We start from the raw sequence: 21,139 nt of genomic DNA on the forward strand, positions 1-21,139 counted from the left end.
TCTTGCAAAGCAGTCACAAGCCCAGTGGGTTTATCACAGAAAAACATGTGTTAACAAGTAGAAGAAAGAAAAATGTGGGATGGTTCTGGAAAAGGACATTAGTGGGCTTTGAAGCCGTATTATCCTTTTAAGTACATGCTGAGTGGAAGTCCTATTTTCTTAAGAAGAGCAAAATAATGAAAGACTGCCTTATAATTTGGGTAAGTATAGTCATCTAGAGGTAAAAAGAAAGCTTCTACTGTCTCTATTCTGAACAAATAGCACAGTACGAGAAAAACTTCTACAAGTGCAATATCTTTACACAGCCGAAAATCCTAAATTAACAGTTTTCTTCCAAGCTGGTCAACCTGTAAAACGTTACTATGCTATTTACATGACAGTACCATTGAGCCTACCTACTTAATTTCTGCACTGATGTTAAATTGAAGATTTTTGTATTACCTTGTTTCTATTGAAATAGAAGCATTACAGTAATTCACAGAATTCACACACTTAATTCTAGCATTCAGCAGGAGTTTTCCTCGCTCTAGCAGGTAACAGTTTTTCCCATCAGGTGAGCTGGCAAACAAGTGTTCCTAGAGGAATATGCTTAAGTTAAGTAGCATTCACCAACCAATTCTGACCCAAAATAAAATTTAGTTTAGAAGATCATTATTTTTAGGTATGTTTCTTTGTTCCCTTCCCCCAGCCAAGTAGAAAAAAGCAAGACACAAGTCTTCTGCCATACTAATGTATTCCATCTTTCAAAAAGAAAGACATGATTTTAATATTACTTAACAATATGTTAAAAAAGTAGCCAGTTAGGCTTCAGTGTTAATACAATTATACACTCTATAACAGATTTGATAGTGTGAGTACTGTTCTTTTTTAAATTTTCTCATTCTGCAAGTATTCTTACACAAGCTGGCTACAAGTCAGGAAAAAAAAATCAAAACACAAATAGCGTAACTTGTACACTCTTAAACAGTAGATTGTGAAAGAACTGAGGAAATGCTTGTCCCATAAGAGCCTCTTTTTCAATGAAGTCATGTCAGGAGAATTCTGGAGCGGATGAAAGCACAACTGACTAGGTCCATTCCTTTGTCAGGAGTCAGAATGACAAAACATAGCTAGATGCAGAAGTGACAGGAGCCACTGCAGATGATGCAAACTAGTATTTTGGCCTCCACCCAAGCCTAAGCAATTTAAAGTCTTTGAGGCCAAGGCATTCAGAAGGAGATGGAAAAGAGCTATTGTTCCAACTCCAACGGCATACAGCTACAATCAAGTAAGTCTCACTCACAGACTACAAGCACACAAGCTAACAAATTCAGGTAGAAAGTGGCAATTTTTCAGTCCGCAAGAATTATCAGGCCAAAGGGTTCAGTGCAGATCCACACAGCACTGGGGACAAGGCAAGGCAGCACTGGCTCAAGACCAGGTAAGCTCTCAGCACAGCAGGACAGATAAGTGGAGTTGTCGTTCATTGATTCCTGCAGGGTTCCCTCCCCATATTATGTCATTTCAATGTGCAGCAAAGGTGGTTTTTTTCAAGCTAAAATTGGACCAGTTGATGGAAAGTCTCTGCCTTGTCTGTCTGGCAGAATCCAAGCAGAATCTGAAAAGAAAAAAAAAAAGTGACAAAGTGAAACCAATTTATTTAAAATCAAACCACAGGTGTTGCCCTCTTTTGAAAAGCAGCTCTCATTCAGAAAGACAAAACATCTTAAGAAAAAAAAAAAATCACACCTCAAAACCCAAAAAAATCACTTGTTCATCACTGAAATAGACCATAAATCAGTTATTCTAAATAACACTGTGTCATCAAGAGTAAGTGAATGAAGTAGCAATGAACACTGCATATTCAGCAGACAGAAGCTAACTGAATATTAACTAGAAGCAGAGCTGACATTGCTGTATTTACCCAAAACCTCGTAACAGTATGAAGGAGCATTAGGTAATGCATACAACAGAAGCACCAATGGCATGGGACACTGCCACTTCTCTTCTGAATACAGCAAAGTTATGCTTGAGACAAAGACCTAGGGAAAGGAGATTTGTTTACAATACAGCAGGAAAGTAGCCCACATGTCTGGAAAAAATGCTTTTAGAACAAAAATCCACTTATTCGCTTTCACTGAAGACAATTTATGGCATAACTATTGAAAAGGGTTGGCACATGCAGGTATTTCTGTGACAGCCCTTTAGCAAGGTGAGGTGTAGTTTGTTGAGGCTAAAGGCTGCATGACAGCACATACCCCTCTCTGGAAAGCTACAAAGCTTCTGTGACAACTGAAAGCCAAAAAAGGGGAGCAGACAAACTGAGCAAAATAGAAAGGTACAGTGGAAGGGCAGAAGAACTAAACTTATTTTATTCTTTCTATGCTAAAGTTAGACGTAGCTTTCAAAATTAACTCTGAAGTCGGGGTATAATTAATGAATCCATCTATATTATGCCACTACAAAGAAGGAAAGATGATGAATTAACAAACTATCAGTAAAAGGTAAGAATTCAGTAGCCCTGTGCAGCTCATTGCCACTGAGGGTTATTAAAGTATTAAAATATTATTTTGGAAGTTATAGACAACATATGCATTAAAGGTGTCTTCACAGCATTAAGTAGCTGTTTCTCCAGTCAAAGCATTTCAGACACCTTTTCTAAACAGGTATGCACCAAAAAAATTGGACAGTTACATACACTTCTTAACAGATGACAGTAAATGAGTAGATTACACCAATTACTGAATTGATTATAAAACAGTGCAGTTAGAAGTTTTAACTCTTCATTTGGAATCATGTTTGACAAGTTTATCCCCAAACTTCAGCTGCACTTCCACAAATACAAGAAACTGCTTCACTCATCCTATTGAAAATAGAGAATTGGTGAAAAGAACTTGTCTATTTTCTATTACAGATATTGCAAACTTCAATGAAGCTAAGAATATTCAATGAAATCCATAACAAAGGCCTATGCTATACCAACACTAGGACTATCTAATATATGCCACATTTCCCTTATAAAACCTACATTTCAATTTAAAAAAAAAATCTTTTAATTGGCACCACTCAGAAAAGTAATTTTTCAGAATAGAGATTCATCTTCTGGTACAAAGTAACTCCATAAACAAATCACAGACATATGCATTTTGTACAGTAATAATAAGCAGCACAGAGAAGCAGTTGTACTCTATCCCTTGCAAGAGCCAGACATATATTATGTCCCAGGCACATAAACTGTCAAAACTATATACATTGACAAAAGAACTTGAAATTCATACTGAAAGCCCTTTCTTAAAACCCCCCACCCTTTAAACAAATCATTTTAGTTGTTTTGTGAAATACTATTGTTGGTTCCTAAATTAGTCAATTGCAGGAAACAAATTTGTTTGCAACATTTCAGATTTGGCTATCATGATGACAGGTTTACTAGATTCATTCATGGGAAACTAACACACCCAGCCACCATTAAGGAACACAAATTTGAGTAAATTTCAGTATTTTGGAAGAACACATACTATATCATTTAAATTAGCTGTCTGCTGATATTTGCGTAATTTAAGAGGTAATTAATGTGATGTGTAAATCCCAAAAGCAACAAAAATGCACACAGGAAAGAAGTTTCACAAGCACAGGTTCATATTATTATTTTACTGTCACTGCTCTAGCATAAGCATCCCCTCTTTATGATTGGCATAAGCTTATATCCCACAGTTGTACCAACTCTACTTCATACTACAGTATAAAATCCCAAACGAATGGCTTCTATAAACAAAGAAGAAAACATCAACGAACCTTTTTGAAGTATCTGTTCTGAAACTTAAAATATAAAGTTGTATTTGTTCAACAGTTAACACCTAACATACCGTTTTTCTTATTTTTTTTTTAACAGTGATCGGTATTTTGTCTGGGTAGATAATAAAAGAAATATTCATGCAAACTCTGCTTAGAGGAAAAAAATGGTAACTGAGGATATTCTGAAAGCCTCAATGAGAACCTGGGGGAGATAAATGATTCTGGTTCTCATTTCTGTATTTGTGCTACTTAGCTATGATCTGTGCCCAAAAATCTAAAGCTTTGGTAATTATTAGAGTATTCACAACATCAGCTGTAACAGGATTTGCTGTGTTACAACACAAGCTTTTCTGCTAGGAGTTAGTTATGAAGTTGTGGAGGGGGTCTGGAGTTTGTTGGTTTTTTTTAAACCACGGCAGATGGGAAGAAGCATGACAGCTTTATTACAGCAATTTACCTTTTAAAATACTCCACTTCTCGCTCTGTTTCATCCATTTCCACGCTGTCTAGATCAATGTCTTTGGGTAGAAACACATCATCTACAAAGGAAAAGGGTGATTCTACATTAGATTCCATGGGGAGGGAAGAAAGAGAGATGAAGACACTTGAAGCTGCAGTAAAGATGTTTCTAGAGAACTACCTGAATTTGGTAGACTATTTATCATTCTTGTTTAGGCTGAATTAATTAATTAATACAAACTTATAACTCGAAAGACACTTCTCAAAATCCCTGTACTAGTACCTCTGCTCAGCCCTTAAGGAGTTACACTGGGAACAAGAAAGAGATGAATCAACAATAAATTTACTGATTGCATGGGTTGCAAAAGATGCTGTAAACCTGGAATGCATAAGAACAGTCAAATTACAGAAAGAGCACAATGAATCAGATAGCTAATTAATAGCATTTGACCGCCTGAAATTTGTTGGCCTTACCACTAAAAAGGCAGCTTTTAAAACATCTCAAAAATGACATGAATAAAGAAAAATATTTCAAGAATTCTGGGTTTGTAGAGCTGTTGCACTCCATCCGGGGCATGATCATCAGACTGTGTCTGCAAGAGTCTAAGTCATGCTACCTACAATTAGGAATTGTTTTTAAAAAATATTTTAATATGGCCTGAATTTAGGCATCAACTATAGCAACAAAGTCTCTTAAAAGTTTGTTGATATATCACACTGTCTCCATGTATGGTTCTCTTTTTTTTTTAAAAAAAAAAAGCTTCAGAAAGTATAAATTTTCCTAGAAACCAATTTGAGCAATTTCCTCTAAAGCCTCTTTTCTTACTACCTATATAGTCAAATCTAAATCTGTTCCAAAAAGGATGAGATAAAGAAACTAACTGAGAACACCCAGTACACATCAGGGCTCTTTAGAAGCCTTGAGATTACGAGAACAAACAACTCTCTTCTAAAGGCATTCCTGGAAGTTCAGTAGTTGCACATCTTTGCCAGGCAACTTACTTCTGAAGACCCAGAAAACCCTATAAATGCAGGGCTTCCCTATACCTCAAGTTTTCTTCAGCTTCTTCACAACAAGGAGTTAAAATAGCCTGCCAGAATAAATTTCTTTAAGAGACAGAGATCACACCCAAAGCAATAATTTTCATTGCCTTAACGCCTCATTTTAAAACTGAGTGAAAAAAACCCCTGACTTTGTCACTCATTTCATGTTCTTTCAGTTACCCTAGTTTGAATTTTTTTCTTAGTTCATTTCTTCGTGCCTTTGCTGATCTGGTACAGCAACCCCGTGTCTTTAAGAAACTACAGCTAAATGAAAAATTGTGTATTGTAGTTCTAAAGTCAGAACTACTCAAAGTGACAATCCAGCTCTGACTCTTCAGAGATCAGCACAATTATCTCTTCATAAATTCAGAAACATGTCCCTATGTTTTTTCACATTTAAACATTAGTTTTCAGAAACTGTAACTACACTTGATTTAAGCAGCAGAAAACAATGGTGAGGGGCAAGGAGGAGGAAAAGTTGTAGGAAACTACCTACATTCTCCTACAGTAAACACCCTCCATGACCACCCCCCTCAATAGCTTCTCCTTCAAATGTCTCCAGCCTTTGCTTTCTGCTCCCAATTCTAGACTTTTGCCTTACTCCAACGACAGGAGTAGATTCTTCTTGGTAAATTCAAAACCAACAAACACAAAAAAGAACAAAACCCAAACCCACCACAACACAGTATACACAAGAACTAAGGTATGAGAGCAAAGGGTTCAATGCTGTATCACTGCTTGATTTAAATGGAATGGAAACATTGAACTTAAGAGGAGTTAAAGCGCCAGACTGGCAGGCTGCCTCTACCCAACCATGAAACCACACACACACACACACACAAAAAAGGTTGGGCTCTACACTTACCACTTGCACCAATCAGGAATTTGGTTTACATTTTTGTAACAAAGCTTAATAAACCCAAGTATTCTGAAATACTGGCAGAGACTGCCAAAGGATTAAAGTCTTGTATCTTGATGCATTTACCAGACAGAACAGCGTTGAGAAGTGCAATATTAAGCCATTCTAGTGACGGGATCTTGAATTTACACACCATTACTGCTCAGCTACAGGGTGATCCCAGGGGAATAAATGGGTGCTCCGAGCAGACAGATGTCCCTACCACAAAACTGCCACCCCCACAGGCAGTCCCAGTAGGGACCAAGCATGCACAGGAGTAAACTGGTGCCCAAACCCAGCAGTAAGATTAGTGTGCTGACAAAGGCAACCAGCAGGCACTGCACGCACTGCTCAGCTCTGGCATTGCCTCTTAGTCATTTTCAGGAAAATAAGAAAAAATACATTGGGAAGAAAATGATGCAAGTGCAACTTGTCTGTCAAACTCAATCTTCTATGGTTTTATTCTTTCTATCAGATAAATAAAAAAAATATCTGTCTACTAGCACAGACTAATAGCCTTGTGGAGAAAACACAGTATTATCAACTAATTAACATCCCATTGTAAGCTTTCACTGGCAAATCAGAAATAGTAAATTAGTTTTTCTATTTACCTGTTAACTAATACAAAAAAAGGAATTATTTCCACTAAGAAATGCATATTCATGCATAAATGATCATTCTTTGGCTGCAGAAAGGCCTTGTTTTTATTGCTGAAAGAGCAAGACCAACTTTAGACTATATTCTTAATGCCATATGAGGAACAACCTTGCTTTTAAAAACGTTCAATGTGGACTTCATCATACTATTAAATTATTTTAAGTATTTATTTTAAGCAAGATAGACTTTACAGAAGAGACTGGCTTTCATAACTGACAAAACCCTAATACAAAACTAGCAGCATATGCCAGTTTATTCATACTTTGAAGTATCCTACACCTCTTTACTAACACTATATGCATCTCCTAATTTTTTTAACTACAACAACTTGAGTTTTCCTGATGCCAGTTTTCCTGTTTCTCTAACTCACATTGGCAGAAATAACTGAAGATAAAGATTTCAAACATCTGGACTTAAATGGTAACAATAAAAAACAACACAACTTCTTCAACATCTATACGCTTACCAATAGAATTGTTGACCTTGTCCCCTTTTTTCTTCTTGTTTTTCTTGTTCTTGCCTTTTGGTTGAGGAGAATCGGCAAGTATTAGCTTATTATTTTGTTGCTGTTCACTTGGTGAAGGGGATTCACTTGTTATGGGTGCTTTCTCTTCCTTTACATGGTTCAACTGTTTTTTGTTGTTATTGTTTAATTTCTTCTCCTCTTTTTTAGGTTCTGCAAGTGTTGGGAGCTCTGCTGCTTTTGCTTTGGATTCTATTTGGTTTCTGGTTTTATTCTGTATCTCAGCTGCTTTGGGGGATTCAACAGGCTTTTTCACTTGTTCAGCACACGGTTTGTTTATCTGCTTTAGTTTCTGTTTGCTGTTTCCTTCTTTATGTTGATGCATAATATCAAGCAGAAAAGAGAGGGGCTCATGCTGCTTTACACTCCCCTCTTTCTGATAAAGCAGCTTTGAGTCTCTAGTGTTTACAGGATTGGATAGTTCACAGCCTGTCTCCGAAACCGGCCTCTGTTCTGTATGATTCATGTGCCTCGACAACGAACCAGAGGAGGTTTCTATCTTTTCTGATTGCTCAAGTGTACCATTCTGAATGTCTTCAGGTGCATTTGGGACAGATTCCTTCACTGCCTGGCAGTTTCGAGTAAGCATGTCCACCTTCTGACAGTCTTTACTTGTTCGTTCTTTCTTCTTTTTCTTTACAGCCCGCAACTGCTGAAGTTCTTGAAGCCGTTGTAATTCTTGTTTCAGCCTCTCTTCCTCTTCTTCCTCTCGCCGCCTCTGTTCCTCAAGCAACTGGTGATGCTCCCTCTCCCTGGCTTCTGCTTCAAGTCGAGCTTTCTCTTCAAGCTGCAGAATAACAACAGATTTATTGAAATTGACAGTTTGGAAATGAAAGGTTTTAGGGGTTATTACTACTTTTCTCTATGAACATTATAAATCCTAGGATGTTAACATATGAATATACTTAATCCAGAAACCTGCACATCAAGCAAATACATAGTTATACAAAAGCTGCCCTTTAAAGTACATTAAAATCCCCTCAATATTTCTATTTTCTATTTTTCTGTAATGTATTTGACTGTTGTTAATACTAACTGTTGACTTCTCTTTGCTACTGCTAAGCCTAATTCCAGATCAAAGTTTCTACAACCACAAAAAACTACTGAAAACAAAACATTCAGCATCATTCTCAACAACTGCCAGTATTACTAAGGTAACTCAGGTTTTCACCATGTTGCATCATTTACCCCTTCTCTTGCTGTCCTAGCAGGGCTGCTCTGTTTCAGTGTTCACAAACATTAGGAAAAGCAATCATTAAAAACATTTTACAGCAAAACACTAAGGACATTAAAGCTACATTGAAAGTTGTCAAAAATAATAAGCACGGTAAAGTTTTCTGTTGTCAGCCATAAGTTCATTAACAACATGAAACAAGGACACAAGGGACTCTTCCCAGCCATTACTGCAAATGCCTGAAACTTTGCTGTGCAACATTGATCTTGCATCATTAGCAAAATTGAAGTCATACACTCAGAACAATCATCTCCATTCATTTTCTTGTACAGTTAGAAGTGCCTGTATGGGATTACTTTTTTACAGTTACAGAAGTCATGCAAAAAACCCTATGAAAAATCTTCTGCTTCTTATGCTCAAACTGCATTCCAAGAACAAAGTGAATTTTCTTTATAAATAACTTGCAAAACCGTCAAGTTGCTGAATAGTGCTACATGAACATAAAGAATGTAATTTGTGAACATCAGGTCTTCCAAACGCATAGAAACATTTAAAGAATGCAGAATTAGTGCCAGCAAGCAAATCCACAAACAAGAAAAATTTACAACAGTCACACAATGTACTTAGAATCCGAAAACATTCAGCAATCTCCTCACACCTTGAACTTTATACCTAAGGCTGATACTTGAATTGCAGTAAGAAAAGCCAATTTCCTGCTTGTTCAACTTAATAAGAATAAATGTTTCCTCTATTAACACAGCAAATACTCTTTAAAAAAAAATGTCCTTGTTACACTGGTACACTTAGTGTGTTACACTGTTACACTCTAAAAACATTTTTAGAAATGTTTTTGCCAATTTCCATGTGAAAGAACCTTGTAATTTTTTCTTCCCTGTCCCCTCTCTGCAGCTTGCCACTTCACTCTGGCTTGGGATAGCCCTTTGTGACATCATGTGGCACAGCTCTTAACATCTTTCAACGAGGACAGCAAGGTGCCCAGTGGAATCATTCTAAAAATATGAAATCTTGACTTTTGCACTCTCATAAAAGCACTGACTTTATGTTTCCTGGCTTCCTACAGAGATAATTTGTTGTAACCATGATCCCAACAAAGAAACACTAGGTTATTAACTTTCCCCATTTTTTGATGTCAATTCTACGACACAGTCAAATTCTTAACATTTCTGACACTTAGAAATAGCTTTCTGAAGTGTGGGAAATCCAATATAAAGGTGACTTGGAACAAAACACAGGGCAATGACACTGTGAGGAATCCTCCCAGTCTACTATGCAACTCCTCAGGCAGCATCAGACCAGGTAAGGTAGCTGTGTACATACACACAGGCAGTGCACCACAAACTACATGGAAAACAATTGCACCATTCTTATTAAGTCAGCATAGAGCCGTATACTTACAGAAAGTGCACAGATTCAAAACCATGGGTTCTAGGATAAACATACTTTTATGTCTTACCTTTCTTTGCTTATGTCTGGCTCTCTTGGCTGCCCGAGAACTGCTTACTGGTTTGGTTTCAGAGCTGTTTATAAATTGTAGCAAGTCTTCCACCTTTCGGTGGTCAACAACACTTTCCCTTTCAGAGATCTGATCTGGTTTCTTCGGCTGTTCCTCTTTCCTTTTTGTTAGACGTAAACGAAGCTTTTCTCGCATCTCTGCATAATTTCTACTGGTTGGTGCAGCTGGAGGCTGAAGGACATGAGACAAAATTTTAATGACTAAATATAAGTATTTCACTGACCTCATGATTTTGAAATTTTAGAGACCTTAAGATATCCTGGAAGGTCCAAACCTGAGTATCAAGCTCCTTGTTGTTTGTATGTGTACCTAAAGGTGTATTTAACAGGCAAGGGACCTCTCAAGACTTGGTGCTAGCTTCTGAACTGTATTTTCCAACTGAAAGAATGACTGCTCTTGCGGAAGAATGTACAGGGAGAAGAAAAAGAAATGCCTTTAAAAGCAAGAAAGGAGATTTCCATATTCTCTTGCGATCATTATGTCACATCTGAAAATTTGAAAGGAGCAGACATTTGCTGCTGTTTCCATTTTCTATGAAGTCTGTTTCAGAGTTTGTGTGACACGGGCCTCCGGGCTGTAAGTGTGAAGGCTTGATTACCCTGCACTGAAGCCAGCAGACCTCCAGCAGAGTCACATCAATAACTTGAACACTGCTGCACGTTGAAGCCTTCCCTCATGTTTCATTTCTGTATTCCCATCCACTGCTCCTGCCTCTCAACTCCTCCTTCCTCCTCCCCTCCTGCTGCCTTACCCTCTCCCTTCCTGCACTACATCTGATGCCCATCTGTTTGGGGCTACACCAGTCCAACTCATTAAATCAGCAAAAGAAAGCCTATTAACTTAAAAATCCTGGAGTGTTCTGCCACTTCAGCAAAATGAGTAACTTACTGTGCGATCAGCTGACTGTCAAACATAGATCAATCACAGACACAGTGGGAAGGTGCCACGAGAAACAGGATCCCCTCCCTGTCCCTTTCAGCTACAGGGCAGAGGCTTTTACTTCAACTTTGATCCGATGCAGTGTCATCTTAGGGCTTGGATACATGGCAAATAAACTGAGCTTTTAACTTCAAATAGGAAAAAAATGCCAGAGACTGAACTAGTTAACTGATTATTTAAACAGACTATATACATATTTACAAACGAGGCCAGAGGGAAAATGAAAATTTAAGAAAAAAATTTTTGTACAACTTAACAGCTTTTAGCACTTCATTTGCGCAAACAAAAAATATGATTAAAAGGATTTACTAGACATGTTACTGGTATGATATCGATTTAAGGATGCTTCAAAGAAGTGTTAAGTACTAAAACAAAGAACATAAGGAAACAGATTTTGTATAACCTGCATGCTTTAGAACTTCATAGCTCCTTCAAAACACCCTTGAAATACACATACAAGAAAATGCACCAGTAAACTAAACTGTTTGTAACACTGAAAACAGGGAAAGTCAAGTTTGCATTTTCCTTTGATAAAAGTATAATTTAAACTTACACTGCGGAAGTTCTAGGTAAGACCAGGTTTTTTCATCCTTTTTAAAAGAAATCAAGTGAACAGTTTGAGGATTAGCTGCTCCTCTTACAGATGGGAAAATGGCTCATAAATTGCCACGAACATTTTAAAAAAAATTCCTATATCAAGTGTACTTTTACCCAAACTCATCACATTATTTATAATTATGATGATAAAGATGAGCACATGAATTTTATGAAGTTATTTAAATGGCTCAATGCCCCTGTTTGCAGTTTCAGTCAAACATGGTATCTATTATCCAAGTCAGTTGCTTCCTAAATCTTTCAGCCACTTCTATTGCTATTGAATTGCTTTCAGCTGGAAAGGTTTGTTTCAATTCTTCATTTCGAAGAGGAAAATTACTGTCTAACCATGCTTCCTTTACTATTTCTCTTGATTGAGCTCCAATGCCACCCTCTTACTTGCAGTCTGATATATCACATGCAATCAATGATGAGTAAGTGACAAAAAAGCAAAAAAATATAAAATTTAAATCAAACAACTTACTCCTCCATGGCCGAAGAACTCACAGTAACAGCAGTCACAGTATTTTCCTTCCTTCTGGTTTGTGGATGTTGAGGTACTGGAGCTATGCTCTGAACAGCTGTCTTCATCTTGGCTCTCCTCTCCATCATACTGTTGATGATCGTATGTGTTACTGTTCTCACAACGATGGCCCTCACAGTCAGGATCACTATGTTAAATTAAGAAAAAGCTTATAAAAACCCTAGATAATAATAAGGTATTTGAAAAAACCCCACATGTACATCTACCAGGAACAAAGACTCTCAAACTGGTGTGTCAGCCACCAGTGATGCATCAAATCCTGAAGCCTTCATCCAGTAGCTTGCAAATGGAGATGTTCAAAACCAAGCAACAAGGTCAGATGATACATGCAAAAGTGATTTATAAAACCTCATTTAGTGACTCACTGATTGAGCAGCCTGGAGAAAGAGTTTTGAAACTGTTCTTCATAGCTTTAAACAGGTAAAATAGTTTCAGAAGTAGCAATTTTAGCTTTTTAAAATGGAATGGTTGTCAAACTGCTGCACATGTCATCACTTGTGGTCTGAAGAAAGCTTCGCAGTTGCAGAATATACTGAACTTATTTCTAAAATCCCCTGGTTTTAGACAGATTTCCAAGCTCTTGACTTGAATTTTTTACTTAAGGTCAGCTAAAACCAAAATGTTCTCATTACCCGGTCTGTACCTTTTTTTCAAGGGGAAATACCAGCAGGTCTCTTCCATAAGCAGGTATGTAGCAGTTTATTCCCTCCAAAGCTCTGTAGAACTGTGCACCCAACGTATCATATCTATTGTCCAGTTCTTCTAAAACTGATGTGATTTTGTTTCAAAAGTATTTTTAAGAAATCCACTCACCTAGTATGTTTCTTTGTTCTTATGTTAGAAAGGTGAAAACAGGCCATAATCTGTCTTATCTGCAAAATATATGTGACTCTTCCTTCTAACCTCACTTCCCTCTTCCCTTCCACCTGTGTCCTCCCACACCCTGGTAAATTTTCCAAGAATTAGTGACCAGGAAAAATTGTTCAGCTTCAGTATCCTAATCAAGGAAAAGGCATGCAAAATTGTTGCCTGCAACAGGAGATAGTACCAGTCAGTGCAAACACCATGACTCCTCAGTTTGAGTAGCCCTTGCATCACTATTTCTTGCCTGTTGAGAGTTAGTATTACAGAGCCTGGTGGCATGTGCTAGGGGTAGCAGATAAAATTCCACAGAAATCAAGGCTTCATTAGTTCTGTCACTCAACCACTAGATTGCATAAAGCAGTTTTTCCCATCATAGCACAGCACTGATTCATACAGACTCCAATAACTGTTTCTGGGTTCTCTACCAGTTCATTCCTTACAAACTAAAATTACTTATCATAATCTCCAGGTGCTAATGTGATCAAAAGTTGTATTTCTACTGTGTTAAATAGCCTATATTAAATTGTCTCCCTGCACTAGGGTAAGAAAGTTTCTTGACAAAATTTGCTATAATTTCTGGATCATGAGAAAACAGTTACTTATTTTGTGATGTCATCAATAAAACCAGGTGATAACAGAAACAAGGGCATTTGTAGAGCACTTCAGGTATGCATTTATCTAACTACCGAAATCTCACATCATCTAAAACTACCGCAGTGGCCAGAAGATTACATTCATAGGAACCACAATCACAGCTGCACAGGTCACAAAGTACTTGATGCAGTGACTCAAATGCTTTTCTATTATGCCTGCACTAAAAGATATTGAAGAGTTGGCATCATTGTCTGTCACATAACACTACCAGAAGACAGCTCCACCAAACTCCCCCAACCTCCAAGACCTTTGAAAACCTACAGAAGTCAGAACATCCTTCCACACTACGCTCACTATATAAATGGCAGGACTGATACCTAAGTCGTAAGTGCAGTCAGGAAAATGTTTTACTATGTGGCAGTTTTCAAGACCACATATGACCTTTACATAGGTTAAGCTAGAGCTGTCTACAGACTCCTCAAGTTCTCACAGCTTTTCATTCCTGCTCGCTGTGTAACACCCAAATGACAGAAAACAGATACAATGGGTTTCTGTCTCAGCTGCAGCAATCACTACTAGCAATGACAGAGTAAGGAAGAAATAGAGCTTGACTTACCCCAGGTCACATCTCTAAAAGTGAGTAAATATTTGTTTTTAAGCCTCTAAACTCAGCATATATGTTGCAGAAACTACTTCTATCTGTAATGTCTCACACCAAGTTACATACTAAGTATTAGAACTCACTCTTGCTTGCTGAACAGACAGTTCCTTCTACCCCTCTGGCAAAGGGGAAAAGGGATCTGTATTTTAATTCCCCTTCTACTGTAAAAAAGAATGACAACATCAACTTACCTGCAGACACTTGGTGGGGCACTTACAGAGCTGTCTGTGGTTGAAGTAGGAGGTGCAACTGTAGTAGGACAAAGACCTGAATGAGGATCCACAAATCCAGGGGCTGTTGCAGCAGTTTTGGGGAAAGAAGGAGCAGCAAGATTTGGAAGATGTGGTGTAGAGGCTGGAGACAGTGCAGCAGGAGACAGTGAAGGAAGGGATGCTAAACTGGTAGGACTATTCCGTGGTGCAACTGGTGCAGAATGTCTATGGTCCTCTTTATTAACATTGTGGAAAACTTCACCTAAATTGGGGGGAAAAAACCCACTTAAAATTAAAAACAACTAATAAGTCTCTATTAACTACCCAAACAATCACGCAAAGTGCTGTATGCTCTCAGCTTCTGTGAAAATGGAGCAGTATTTTAATACCTTCCTATTCAGACCCAAACTCTAACATCAAGGTCTTTTACCAAGTTCTTTAGTCCAGGAGTACAAAGACTACAACTCAAGAATAGCAAGAACAGCAATTAATGAAAGTCATCAAGATAGTAATATTAGTAAAATAAGCACATAGAAATCTTTACGGCTAGCTATATGTGCTTGAGTCAGTTACTAAGCTGTGTGTGCATTACAAATACTTACCTATCGATGAAGGTCTCTTGGATGATACTTTGAATTGGTTGCTGCTTGACTGCACTGTAGTTGCTGTGCAGGAGACAGAAGAAGTGGCAGAAGAGGTTGCCATGACAACTTTATTAGCTTCCATAAAGGCATCCTGGAAATTGTACAGACATTTCTTCTTTGCAGCATTTTTTTTCTCTTTGCTGTCAGTAACTGCTGTTGCTTCATTACTAGATGTAGTAGGAAGTGCTTCGGGTCTTATTTCTGAGAGTGCTGGTGCTAATATATCACTCCCTTCAATTGAAACACACATAGTAATTAAGAATCACAGAACTGTCTTTACGGCATTTAGAATTAAACATGCAAAAATTTAGCTGCAGATGAGCAAGGCTACATTGTTAGCATTGGCTTGGTAGGATTAGTGAAGTGATGCTCCTTTCCCTCTCTCTCCCCCCCAAATAATATAGAATTAACAAAAAGTGCTAAAAAGTCTCAGAGCAGAAGTAAAAAACCTTAAAAGTTACAATTTTAAGAACACTACTAAATGTGTGTTAGCAAGTAATAAAAATGCTACCTTTACCCATTTATAATTTAAAAACTAAAATTGGACACCATTTTATACGTTAAATATACAAGCTTCAATATGTGTAGTCCACGTTAGCCATGCAACGGTTGCAAGCAGGATCCTTCTATCAACATAACATCATAAATCTTATCTTACTGGTAATTCCAGCCAACTACAGTAACACCTTTGTGACAGACCTTCCACACAAGCTTGCCACTAATCATCTATTGGAACAGCTATCCATAACTACATTTGTACATGGATGAGCTGTGCTACTGGGGAAGTTTTCTGGAGGATTTTTATGTCCTTCCTTTTAAATGTCACTGTAGTAGCTTGACACAAGGTAACAGATCAGTCTAAAAAAAAAAAAGCCAATGCACCAAGCTTCCTTTTTCATACAAGTCAAATAAAACAAAAAAGGTATTTTAATATTTGCTACAATGTGAATGGAAAGGCATCTATATTTATCTACACATTATTTCTCTTCTATTCTTTTCAATTTTAACCATTAGTATTTGCAAAGGCTTCGTGGCTTAAATACATCTATTGCTTGATTTATGCATCTGTCCTTTAGAATGACGATGCAGTTATCTGTGCACACTGTAGGAGGTAAGATGTAGTACCCCGTTACCAGTGCTCTTATGACCCTGTAGACAAACAGTAGGCCTTTGTGAGAGAAGGACAAAAGTTATTGAAGTTTCCCCTTAATTCTCATTGCTATACAACCCTAAACTTCTGAAGACAAAATTACCTCTGCAACAACCACAGGTGAAAAATAGCACACTATTCTTTAGCTTTTAGAATCCTCTCCCCAGTATGTAAGAATTTATTTTTCAATTTTCAGCCCCACTGGAGTAGAAATAGCAGCAAATTTCTGCCAGAATCCCGTCTTATAAAACTATGATGATGAAACCTACCACTCCTCGAAAAAAGTGCCACACTCGATTTCAAAACGTGAGCCTTTTAACTAGTCAGTGTGAAGTAGTAACAAACCCTCACCAGGAATTGTATCAGGCAAAAATGTAGCAGGATTCCAGTTCTTGTCATTCATCATCTCTGATCCCCAGAGACTTATAAATTTAGAGCTATTCCAATCTGGAGTGCTCCCAAAACAGCTTGGATAAATATGATCTTGGAGAGACGCATTGAATACTTGATGCTTGTTTGTATGATTCTGAACTGGAGCTGGTGGTAATGCCTACAAAAATAAAGAGTATTTTCCTCATTAATATTCTGTTTGCTTACACAGTCACTCCAAAAGCAATATTCAAATCACAGTATTTCAATTGTGAAAGGCATTGTAGAAAGCATAACAACAAGTACTTCCCAGAATAATCAAAAGACTGGTTTGTTGATTTTTAAGATAATACATCACACAGATTTTATGTGTATATATATATTTTATAATCACAAAAATTGCTTTTAGATTCAGCTGACCGATGAATACAAAAAAGCATTCTCCAAAAACAATTGGATTAATATATATTGCAATTAATCAATCAAACAATATAATCACAAAATCTCCAAAAACAATTGGATTAATATATATTGGTAGGCCCTCATTTATAATTAAAAACAGTGTTTGTATGAGTGTAGAACTTGTTAGGAATTACTACCTTTCAAAGCCCAAGCTGCCAAAACCAATCCTCTGTGACACGATAATCATTGCCACATAAGACAATTGTGATAAAGGGATTACAAACGTTTCAGGATTGAAAATGAGAGCAGTAGAAAAATAAAACACTTATTATTTGAAAACATAATTTTCAAGTTGATTATATTCTTCTGCTTTTTTCATCTCCAAGTATTAACAGGTTCCTGACTTAAAACTTAACAGGCAAGGAATACACAATTTTATTCTAAGAAGCAACTAGGGGGTGCGGGGAGGGAACTAACTTATTCTTGTTTCTTAAAGAGAAGTTGTTCTGGCTCACCCCTTTTCTTCTAGCTAAAATTGTTTACTCACTCTCTAAAAGTAACTTTCTTCCAGAGACCGTGTGCAATGCAAACATTATGTTCAAACTGTCCTTTTAAAAAAAGCCAAGGTGAGTGATTTTGTTCTACTCTTGCACTAGATTTGATGCTACACAGAAGTAGACGTAGATGTTTTAAAATACCGGCTGAGTCTGATAATATTTCTGACATGAAAGCCTAAACGTTCATGGTCAAGCAAACTATTTCAATATCCAGCCTCCTTTTTGTATGCAGCAGGATTTTCATTATCTGACTAATAGTGAAGGTGAGAGGGGCTGGAATACTAGAATATCCTGCAGAAAAGAAAAACAGAAGTACAAAGAAACCCTTCCCAGGGCAGAACAGCCTATCCACGATGAACCACCCCTGATCCAGCGGGGCTTATTAGCTCATTCACTACCAGCTCTGCTGAATTCAGCTGACTCTTCAAAGGCAAAAGCTCCCTAAAGCTTCAGCTTCCACATATGTCTTTTTAGCTCCAGCACAACATAAATACATGGAGCCCAGCTGGCTCAGGTGCTGTGCCAGAGCTAATAGACCTGGCCTGCACCACGAAGCCCCTCAGTGCTAGCAGCCTGTTGCTCTGCATGGGGCTTCTGGTGCAGGCTTGACAGCGCGCTGCAGATGTTCCACCACACAAAGGTCTTCTGAAAGGAAAGACAGCAGAAATAAAGGATGGGAGCTTGAGTAGACTGCTATAAGGGAGGTAAAAAGAGCTCTGGAAGGGTGGCAGAAGGTGGGGTACAATAATTAAGGGTCTCTCAAGAACAGCAGTGGGCTGTTGAGAAATGGCAGCCTGGCAGACTGCAGTTAAGGACCTGGTGTGCTGCAATAAAGATAAGGAAGTGACACTGGTAAGTCAGGAAAAAAGCAAAGGGGATGTTAAGGACGCTAAGAATAAGTAATAGTCACCTTAGTGAACTAGTCTACTCTCCTTGGAACCACAAGTTCATGGGGCCAGATGAAAGGGAGATAACAGGAATATGTACCTAATGACAAAGGTTTTGTCCCTTTCAGTAGTGCCCACTGATTGAAATACTACATGAAACAAGAGCACATTAATAGCAATTCGTGCTTTTGACTCATACTTCGGAAAAGCAATCACCTGGTCCCAATCTTTGTTGCATAATTCTCTCTTGTTTATTACTTAACAATTTTTGGGTCAAAATGGTTTTGCAGAACGTGCAAAAAAGGTCTTTCAAAGCAGAAACCCACTTAAAAATAGACTTTTTTTGCCTCAATTGTCTCAAAAAAAATATTACATCATGAATATTTTGAACTAGAAAGCTCAGGATATAATTGACAAAATGAAATATATTAAAATTTGACCTTCAATATATAGGAAATTAAGATTTAATTAGTCCTATCACACTGACTGAAGTCCCATTACTGTTTCTACCACTGAAGACTCATTTGACTCCACATTCTTTCTAATCACAGTCAGGAAATTATCAGTCTTCCTGACAAAAGCTGTCCTTGGCCCTGCTGTATGAACCTTCCACCAGTTCCAAATCTGTCCTATTCCCTACCCTCACTATGGCCTCCAAAAGGACTGCTAAATCGACCACAGTTTCAAGTTAAGTTTTCATGGTTTCATAGATACTGAGTCACACTGGTTTATACAGGTGTAAAGTATTTTTCCTGCGACCAAGATGCATCCACCTCCTTCGTCAAGCTTACCTTATTGTGTGTAAAGGGAGAAGCTGTATATAGGGAGGGATGGATAAGTGGACGAGGCAGATGAGGAATTGTATGCAATGGTATATGTCCATGGATGTGAGGATAAAGATGAAGTGCCGGATGTGCAGGTTTTTCAGGATTCATAAACTGATGGCCAGCAGGCAGGCGTCCAGTTGCAAGTGCAGAGGCTGTTAAACCTGAGGCTTCCTGTTTACAAACATGACATTCACAAGCATTTGGACCTTGGTCAGCCTGTAAGAAAGAAAAAAAATATACTTTTTCAGTCTCCTACAACAAAAATCACATATTTCCCCCCTTCTTTTTTCTTGGTAGTTATTAATATACATCAATAAATATTTTCAGAGCACCCACAGAATTCTTTCATCTAATACCAATGGAAAAAACCTCGTAGTGAAGTAGAAGTACTAGGGGAGGTTATCTTTATCTTAGATAACAAAAGAATGCCGTAAAAATTGCCAGCATTTCATACTATACAGATTCTTAAGGTCCACTGTCAGTGAGAACAAGTGAGGTACTTGATACAGATAATCAACGACAGGAATAAGAACCTTGACAGCATTTGATTGTTACTAGGCAATTAGTTACCCCACTGTAAAAAAAAAAAACCAAACTGGATTTTAATTTTCCACAATTTTCCAGGCATATGGAAAAATATTATGTATAGAAAATAGTAACAAGGGCTGATTAGCTGACAAAGTTGGAAGTAGTCTTGAGCTGCATTAGGCAGAGCACTGCCAGCATGTCAAGGGAGGTGATCCTCCCCCTCTGCTCAGCAGTGGTGAGACACATCTGGAGTGCTGGGCCCAGTACCGGGCTCCCCAGTAAGAGAGACATGGAGATACTGGAATGAGTCTAGTGAATGACTGCAAAGATGAGTTCGGCCTTGGAGCAACAGTCATGTAAGGAGAGGCTGAGGGAGCTGGGACTGTTCAATCTCAATAGAGACAACTCAGTGTGTTCCCCCACTAGGTGGGAATCAAAGAGTAGAGAGCCAAAGTCCTCTCAGTGGTATCCCATGAAAAGACAAGAGGAAATGGGCACAGACCGAAATAAAGAAATTTCACTCAAGCTTAAAGCCTTTATTCACTTGTGAGAATGGTTGAACACTGGAACTTGTTACCTGTAGCAGTTCTGGAGCTGCCATCCTTGGTGATACTCAAAACCCAACCAGACACAGTGCTGAGCAACCTTCTCTAGATGACCTTGCTTTGAGCTGGAGGGCTGGACTAGACTACCTGCAGCTGTCCCTTCCAAACTCAAGTATTCTGTGATTATGTGAAGCAGACATTTGTCACAAAAAACGTCATAATCACATGAACCACGAGAAATCCACACCTTATTAGAACCTTCTACTGATCTCAAGGTATGATTAGCCTCTGTTGTCTCAACAGGATTCAAGCTTTTGAAGAAAAGCAGCCCAGAAAAGAGAAGCTCCATTTCCCTCTCAGCTCAGTACTTTTTTCTGGCACTGCCATCTAATATTTCACTGGAAGATAATTTTACCAGAAGCAGTATCAGGAAGACTTCTTGATTGCTATTTCTTCCAGCGATGTGGCAGTACTCATTTTTTTAAAGTTAGCTAAGTTAGCTAACTTAGCTTTCTAGAAAAGAATTGACAGGTGGTATTCTTCAATATGCTTTTCCTCTCAAAACCAAGTATTCTTCAATATGCTTTTCCTCTCAAAACCAAGTAACTCTTCATTATCACTTAAAAAGCACTACAGCCTTTGACACACGGTACATTTTAACAACCAAAGATATCATAAACCAAATATATTGACTGAAATAATTATGTGTATAGAGAGGAAAAAAAATTTCATATTAAAAAAATCAGTATTATCAAGAAAGCA

General features: G+C 37.9%; 1 protein-coding gene across 2 annotated transcripts in view; it reads right to left on the reverse strand.

The window, feature by feature from the left end:
- Nucleotides 1–716: 716 nt before the first annotated feature.
- The window catches only part of FAM193A (family with sequence similarity 193 member A), a 48,446-nt gene continuing 28,023 nt past the window's right edge, over nt 717–21,139 (reverse strand). For both annotated transcript variants that reach the window (XM_014936037.1, XM_014936036.1), the window contains 9 exons: nt 19,269–19,520; nt 16,614–16,812; nt 15,071–15,343; nt 14,448–14,730; nt 12,078–12,264; nt 10,001–10,231; nt 7,296–8,139; nt 4,229–4,310; nt 717–1,597 (listed from right to left, as the gene is read on the reverse strand). In XM_014936037.1, the coding sequence (XP_014791523.1) occupies nt 1,504–1,597; nt 4,229–4,310; nt 7,296–8,139; nt 10,001–10,231; nt 12,078–12,264; nt 14,448–14,730; nt 15,071–15,343; nt 16,614–16,812; nt 19,269–19,520 (2,445 nt within the window). In that variant the 3' untranslated portion in view covers nt 717–1,503. The remainder of the gene's footprint in view (nt 1,598–4,228; nt 4,311–7,295; nt 8,140–10,000; nt 10,232–12,077; nt 12,265–14,447; nt 14,731–15,070; nt 15,344–16,613; nt 16,813–19,268; nt 19,521–21,139) is intronic.

This window comes from Calidris pugnax, unplaced genomic scaffold (genome assembly GCF_001431845.1).
Source record: "Calidris pugnax isolate Ruff unplaced genomic scaffold, ASM143184v1 scaffold14, whole genome shotgun sequence".
NCBI lineage: Eukaryota > Metazoa > Chordata > Aves > Charadriiformes > Scolopacidae > Calidris > Calidris pugnax.